This window comes from Dama dama, chromosome X (assembly GCF_033118175.1).
Source record: "Dama dama isolate Ldn47 chromosome X, ASM3311817v1, whole genome shotgun sequence".
In the NCBI taxonomy this organism is placed as follows: Eukaryota; Metazoa; Chordata; class Mammalia; order Artiodactyla; family Cervidae; genus Dama; species Dama dama.
Genome location: NC_083714.1, coordinates 122,562,601 through 122,570,837, shown reverse-complemented (window position 1 = coordinate 122,570,837; position 8,237 = coordinate 122,562,601). Strand labels below are relative to the sequence as shown.

The 8,237-nt window shown below is 39.3% G+C and overlaps 1 protein-coding gene across 5 annotated transcripts in view; it reads right to left on the bottom strand.

The window, feature by feature from the left end:
* Positions 1-4,044: 4,044 nt before the first annotated feature.
* TAB3 (TGF-beta activated kinase 1 (MAP3K7) binding protein 3) overlaps positions 4,045-8,237 on the bottom strand; it is a 90,572-nt gene continuing 86,379 nt past the window's right edge. For 4 of the 5 annotated variants that reach the window (XM_061137106.1, XM_061137104.1, XM_061137107.1 and 1 more), the window contains one exon: positions 4,045-8,180. In XM_061137106.1, the coding sequence (XP_060993089.1) occupies positions 8,132-8,180 (49 nt within the window). In that variant the 3' untranslated portion in view covers positions 4,045-8,131. The remainder of the gene's footprint in view (positions 8,181-8,237) is intronic. The other variant, XR_009692023.1, reaches the window with a different exon arrangement.

The window sequence follows — 8,237 nt, the reverse complement described above, 5'->3', positions numbered from 1 at the left end:
CAGGGTTGAAGCTTGCTCCTTGCAATGTTGAGCTAGGCTAAGATTTTCCTCCATATTCACATGGCAACTTGAAGTGACTTGAGTGCCTCAGGCTCCTTAACAACGTGGCCAAACAAGTTGCTCTAAGTAAACCTTTCTTAGTCAGTCAGCTGTGGGGCAAGTGAGACAGAAGGCAGTTGCCACAGTCTCCCAACACTTTCTGCTCAGCACAGATCCATGTGCTACTCAGAATCTAGGGGTCTTTATAGCCTCCATTTGGGAGCCCCAAAGATTTGATTTATAGGTTAACCTTCACTGGCAGCTGGCACTGTGCGCTGCTTGACACTGGTTGCTAGCACCCTCAGTACACCCCCCGTCTGCATGCTGACTCACTGGAAAAGACCCTGATGCTGGGAGAGACTGAGGGCAGGAGGAAGGGAGCGACAGAGGATGCGATGGTTGGATGGCATCATTGACTCAATGGACATGAGTTTGCGCAAACTCTGGGAGGTGGTGAAGGACAGGGAGGCCTAGCGTGCTGCAGGCCATCAGGTCACAAAGAGTTGGACATGACTGAGCAACTGAACATCTGCATCTTGTCATTTCCTACCCTGAGTGCAGCCTGACCTGTTCTCCAACCCTTAAAAATGTTATCATTAGTTATTTCAATAGAATTTGGGAAGAGAAACTCAAATGATACTCTCGGAATAGGAGTACCCCTGCCAGCTGTGACCATTTGATTCATTGTGAGAGTGTACAGAGAATGTAAGGTATTTCATTATGCTGATCAAATTTTCTCCTCCCCCAACCTCAAGTGCCTTTCAAATACCTTTTTTTGAGTCATGTACACCCAGAGCAGACTATTTTTAGTGACTTAAAGAAATAATAACTGGGGGATGGGATTTAGAAATGGCTATGTTAGTGGTTCTTGGTCAAGGGAATAGGAGTACCTCAAATCAGGTTCAGTCTCTAAGTGAAAAGAAAGCAAAGTAATACAACATATAGTGAGTAGTATATTGTTCCCTGATGCAGAGAGCTGACTCATTTGAAAAGACCCTGATGCTGGGAAAGACTGAGGGCAGGAGAAGGGGACGACAGAGGATAAGATGGTTGGATGGCATCACCAACTCAATGGACGTGGGTTTAGGTTGACTCCGGGACTTGGTGATGGACAGGGAGGCCTGGCGTGCTGCAGTTTATGGGGTTGCAGAGAGTCGGACATGACTGAGCGACTGAAATGATATTGTTCCCAAATCACCATATGAAACCGAGTAAGCTAGGCTGCATCACCTGATGTTCCCACATTCTCTTTTCTTACCGCTAGAATGTCAGGAGAGGCTGGCTAAAAGTACACCCACTGCTTTTCTGAAGGCAGAACAAGTGAGATGGTTTGAACACTCTGAGTCTGAAACTGGCGAACCCAAATCCCACCCATACATTATATATCATATTAAAACCTTTAAAAGCTCCATCTTGACATACCACCTGGACAGTGTCTTAGGAAAAGGCCTCTTGGTCCAAGTGAAGTCAGGAAGTCTTGGGAAGAATCTGAGTGTGAGACAAACACATCCCACAGCCAGCAGTCTCCCCACACTTCTGTGTGGGAAACGGAACTGGTGAGTACTGAAGGGAAATCACTATATGGGCAGTGGGATTACAGGTAGATGGTGGAGGTCTCACAAGATGCCTAAGTAGCAGAGTGAGCAACATAAGGAAATCACTATTATGGTATTGAGATTTGAAGTAAGTTTCTATTTCAAAACAGATTGTTTAAAAGGGACAACACAGGATGTGGGCAATGATGAGAAGAGGGGGAAAAAAACAAACCTCACATACTATGTTTGAAGTCATCTTTGATGTTCTTTGTGTTACTTTACACTAAGATGTGATGGAGGGTAACCAAATACTTGATGAGGTAGTTTCCTTATAACTTCTGAGAGGGAGCGAAGGTATACATGCAGGTTAAAGATGTACGATACAGAAGAATCAATTTCAAGTAGTCTCAATATTGAAACCCCAATTTAGACATGCTTATAAAAAATGGTGAAACCGTTAGGGAAATTTCACACTGGATATTATCTTGTTAAGATGTGATAACATGCTTATGTTCAAGTTTATTTACAGAGGAGTTGCTACAATGTCTAGGGTTTGTTTTAAAATAATGGAGGGTGGTGGTGGATGAGAATGTAGATGAAATAAGATTGCTTATATGGATAATTTTGGGAGTGGGGAAATGAGTAAACAAGGATTATAGGATCCTTCTGTACTCATCTTTTTGCCTTTTCATACTGTTCATGGGGTTCTCAAGGCAAGAATACTGAAGTGATTTGCCATTCCCTTTCTCCAGTGGACCACATTTTGTCAGCACTCTCCACCATGACCCATCTGTCTTGGGTGGCCCTACACTGCACGGCTTATAGTTTCATTTGAGTTAGACAAGGCTGTCGTCCATGTGATCAGATTGGTTAGTCTTCTATGATTCTGGTTTCTACTTCTGCTTTATTGACTATGCCAAAGCCTTTGACTGTGTGGATCACAAGAAACTGTGGAAAATTCTGAGAGATGGGAATACCAGACCATCTCACCTGCCTCTTGAGAAATGTATATGCAGGTCAGGAAGCAACAGTTAGAACTGGACATGGAACAACAGACTGGTTCCCAATAAGAAAAGGAGTACGTCAAGGGTGTATATTGTCACCTGGCTTATTTACCTTACATGCAGAGTGCATCATGAGAAACGCTGAGCTGAAGGAAGCACAAGCTGGAATCAAGATTGCCAGGAGAAATATCAATAAACTGATATGCAGATAATACCACCCTTATGGCAGAAAGCAAAGAAGAACTAAAGAGCCTCTTGATGAAAGTGAAAGAGAAGAGTGAAAAGGTTGGCTTAAAGCTCAACATTCAGAAAATGAAGATCATGGCATCCAGTCCCATCACTTCATGGCAAATAGATGGGGAAACAATGGAAACAGTGACAGACTGTTTCTTTGGACTCCAAAATCACTGCAGATGGTGACTGCAACCATAAAATTAAAAGAGGCTTGCTCCTCGGAAGAAAAGCTATGACCAGCCTAGACAGTATATTAAAAAGCAAGAAACATTACTTTGCCAACAAAGGTACGTCTAGTCAAGGCTATGGTTTTTCCAGTAGTCACGTATGGATGTGAGAGTTGGGACTATAAAGAAAGCTGAGTGCCAAAGAATTGATGCTTTTGAACTGTGGTGTTGGAGAAGACACTTGAGAGTCCCTTGGACAGCAAGGAGATCCAACCAGTCCTAAAGGAAATCAGTTCTGACTATACATTGCAAGGACTGATGCTGAAGCTGAAACTCCAATACTGTGGCCACCTGATGCGAAGAACTGACTCATTGGAAAAGACCCTGATGCTGGGAAAGATTGAAGGTGGGAGGAGAAGGGAACGACAGAGGATGAGATTTTTGGATGGCATCACCAACTCAATGGACATGAGTTAGAGTAAAACTCCAGGAGTTGGTGATGGACAGGGAGGCCTGGCGTGCTGCAGTCCATGGGGTCACAGAGTCGAACATGACTGAGTGACTGAGCTGAACTTGTATGTATGTCCGCCAATTTTCATATATGTAAAAAATGTAGTGGAAGTTATTCTGACTTTAAATAAGCCTAATCATTGAAAAAGCTGTCTTCAAAAATTCATCTGCCATATTCTCTGTGTACAAGTTGGGAAGGGTGACTAGAGATTAGGAGGGTGATTGTTTCCCTTTGAAACAAATTATATAAAGAAAAAGAACCAGTCATTCTTTTGTAAGTAAGATGTATTAATGAGGAGTGAAAAATGTAAATTCTTAACCTATGCCACCTTTTATATAAAATTTGCTTATTTATACTTTTAACCAATTTCTAAGTTACAGCAATGTACAAATACTACCCCAAATATAACATGACTACATTTTCTAACAGAACAGAGATGCAATGAAAGATGAGGTTTCTGAGACAGCCTATTTCAGTCCAGAAATATGAATGTAGGAACTAGACTGGTTTGATATTATAAATCATTTCTAGCTACACAGAAAGGATACAGAATGTAGTGTTTGCTTTTACTTTATTAATTTATTTTGCAGGACTCTTTGACTTTCCGAATATGTACTGTTTGGAGGTTTGATGCATGCATAGCCTTTTAAAATGCCTTTGTCTTAATACAATTTCACCTCAAAATAATTTGATTCACAGCATACACAGAAATCTAAAAGAGACACGGTATTTACAAGATTTAATAAGTTCTTGCTGTTGTAGGCAAGAAACTGATCAGTTCTTTTACAGTAGGGAAACATGGACATTGGGTGTCATTATAAATAAGAATTCAGAATTGTTCAGTCTCAAAGCAACATTTCATGGCTTTAGAAATTAAAATTGAGTCATCATTCTGTTAATCTCTGAATGCTCAAGCCGTGCAAAACCTACTTGTATTAAATATTTGGGGATGCAAATAATACAGGAAAAAAAATACATGTCTGGTGAATGTGAAATTATCAGAATTATCTTTTACAATAAGAAAATACTGTTAATTCTTTCAAAAAGATACAGTAGTGGTGCAACAGACAGTGCCAAATTTATTCTGATTTTAAAGTTACATTTCAATTGTCATTTTTCTCTATGGATATACAGACACACACTGTAACGACTCATTCAAAGTCTGAAGAATGATTACAATATTCAAATAAATCAATTTAAACTATAAGGGGACATCTTCACATTCCAGGGTACATCATTGATATTTTCAAAGGACAATTTTTCTAGGCCTTATATTCTTGCTTTTTGTTTATACTGTCAAAAACATTACAATTACCTTTTAAAATACTATATAAAGTTCAGTTGCCACAGAAAGTTGGAATATGAACCTTAGATAACCGGGACAAAGCAATGTCAAAATTTAAGGAAATATTGATTTCTTATAATAATTATAAGTACTAAAGTTGAGACCAGCTCCTTAAAATTATTAAACTGCTCATCACACTCCCATCTTTTCAGGGAAATAAACAAATTAGCAACACTTTCCCCACCATCATTAATCTGCTCTAAAACTACCTTTATTACAATGCATTTCTTTTGTTTAAAACACCACTGCCTCTAACTCTCTCAAACAAGGTCATTATTTGAAACATTTTACAAGGCTTAGAAAGTTTCTGGCTCCTCTTTTGCCACTTTAAATTTTTAAGACCTACCTCAAAATGTAAGGGGCAATGTACTGGGACAAAATGACAAATGTGCTTTCAAAAAACTCAGTTTACAAAACGGTGAAATAATGTAAAATGTATAGTCAGGTCTATGTTACCAGATACATCAAACTGGTTGTAATTTAAGAAAACACCTTTTTACTAGGAACAAGAAGTGCACCAACTGATCCAAAAAGCATAGGCACCTCAGCAGCCAGATCCTTCTGAAAAGGCATCTTGAAAGGTGACAGATTTCTTGTTCAAACTGGTCACAAGCCAGAAGTAGTCTATATATGGGACATAGTTAAACATATCAAATGTATCGGTGTCAAGTAATTTTGCTAATTTTAAAAACTGACTACAGCCTATGTTGGTGTATGAAACGTGTGCAGAACCAGAAATGAACGTATACAAAACTCCCTTAAACATCATCTCTGATGTCTCAAACCCCACCCTCTACACCTATCAAATAAGACTGGTATCTCATTTTTCCTGGCAGGTGAAAACAATGATTTACTAGATAGATCACCAAAGGACTGGAACCATGCATCTACTGTGTGATAACAGTTCAATAACCTGGATGTATGTTCATGCAATAGTTTTAAAGTCATCTACATGGTTTTAATAAAGCATCAAACTGTTTTCATACATGCTACCTTCACCCTCAACTGACAAGTGCCAAGTTAACTGCTGCCACTTCAGCATATCACTAAGAATACTGGGTAAACCTTTAGCTAGAACATCAAGCAATATATGTATTTTTTACCCTATTTTGTTACTTAATACCAAGTGGGGTTTACCATCTCTAAAGAGATATGAAACCATACAAAGGCAAAGGCATTGGCATTATTACAGAACAGCAGGACTGATAGACTTACTGGAGATTGACAGACACCAGTGCTACAAAAGCTTTTAGAGAATGAGTGCTATTTTCAGGTCAATGCTTTTAAGCCCATCTGCTTTCTCACCTTTATTTTCACAGTTTTGCCACAGTTGTTATATGAGAGATGTTTTATCAGTGTAATTACATAGCCACGCTGACTCTGTGAGACAAGTAGATACTTTCAGGACATTTTCCACATATGAAAAAAATGTTTTCAGAGCTGCAGGTACAGTGTGAAATTGTGATTTTGATGGAAAGCTATGATAAGTTATTATGCCTTTGGTTTCATTATGCTATTAAGTGCAGCTTGTTTTTCCAGATCTGCCAGAGATTACTGCTAAATTAGCATATAATGACAGCTTGAAGCGAGCGTGCGTGCCTGTGTGTGAGTGAAAGAGAAGGGGGACAGCTGGTATGGGAGAGCAGATACTCCTCAGGTATTTTACCTGAGGTAAAATCCTTTAGGATTAGGAAACTTACCAATTTTATTGCTGTTTACTTGTACCCAAATAAGGGGAGATTCCAAAATCCAATTTTGAGCTTGGAAGAAACGTCAACTGCCCTAATTCAGTGTCCTATTAATAATTTTCTGGTGGTGCACTTTAGTGAGTCAAATGATTTTATATCTCTTCAGTTATTTATACCCTAAGTTTCTAACTTCATAAATAAGGAGTGCTTTAGTATCATCTGAACTATCTGAACAAACTTAGTATCATCTCTGAATACAGTATGGTAAAAATTAAGTTCTTAATTTCAAAGTCCTTTGTATTCACCTTTCTCTTAATCTTATTTCTTAACTAGCCTTTTCTTCCTCCCCAAATAGCGCAGTGTGCAACTTTATGATATTGGCTAACTATAATTTTCCTCACACTGATTTGTTAACATATGTGCAAATACATCTTTATTGAATGAGTAATAGTAATTTTTTTCAGCTAGATTAGGATTATGGCACAAGTATTCTCTGTGCTGTAAACATCATGAACTCATCACAAAATTGGAAGGCAGGGCCGGGTGGGGAGGCTCTATGGACTGCAAACGTTTCTTATAGAACCACAGCTGAGCTCAAGATTCCAAGTGGATTTTGGAATGGATTTACATTCGGCATACATTCACTATGCTATTGGCAAAGCGCAGTTTTATGAGAAGGTCATTCATAAAATCAGAATTCATAAGGACTTGTTGGTTATTTTAAAAAACGAGTGGCCTAATAAAAGCATGCAGTAACTTAAAAAATCTATCTATTCTGCGGCATAATTAGGTCTTAGTTACCAGTGTTGATATAGCTTGATGAATCATTGTACAAGCAAAAGGAATCTTATCACCTCTGATTGTACTTTCGAACAAAGGGCACGATATGCCAAATTCCTGACTGCTACAAGTCACATTTTAAAACATCTTGTTTCTGTGTTTGAAATTACCCCTGAAAAAAGCAGCAATTACAAATACCCTTATTGTTTTGCTCCCCACCAAAAACATCCTCTGAGTGCTTTCCCTGTCCTTTTCCTTAGTAGGAAGCAACAGGAAGAAGCCTGGGGAGCCTGGGTTTTCCAGAGATCTGTGACCAGGTAAGTCTGCTCTGGCAATTCACAGTTTGTCTGCATAAACTGTAACATGTTACACCATTATTCAAAGTTCTAGTTTATAAAATAAGGGTCACTCAGCAGTAACTTGAATGATTGGGGTTTCACAGAAGAGCTCTTGACTTCTCTGTGTACATTCTTTCAGGAGTGAATCCTTTCCCCATTTCAAGTATCCCTTTCTATCTCTAACTGCACTGAGTTAAGACAGCGGGGGGGAAAAACCCTCCCCATTTTTCATTTATTGAGCACAAGTGGCTACAGTGTCCTTCTCCCCACCCCCCACCCCATGTTGTCTGAAATGAAAAGGCTGGGTAGATGAACAGATTCCCCAGGTTTCCTTTTCTTCTAATGGGTGCTCAAAGTTACACTCTCAACCTAGTGCAGACTCCTGGGAATTCAAGTGTACCGTGGCATCTCACACTGCTCACAGCGATTTAGTGCGGGGTGGTTCAGAAAGGTGCAGCTATCACAATTCCACGGAGCCCCTTCATAGTCTTCATCTCGGGGTTGTGTCCGAGGACTCTGTTTGGAGCCACCTGGGTGCTCTAAGAGAAGTAAGGAATGAAAGAGAGAAAACAGAAAATAGACTGAATTTTTTTTTC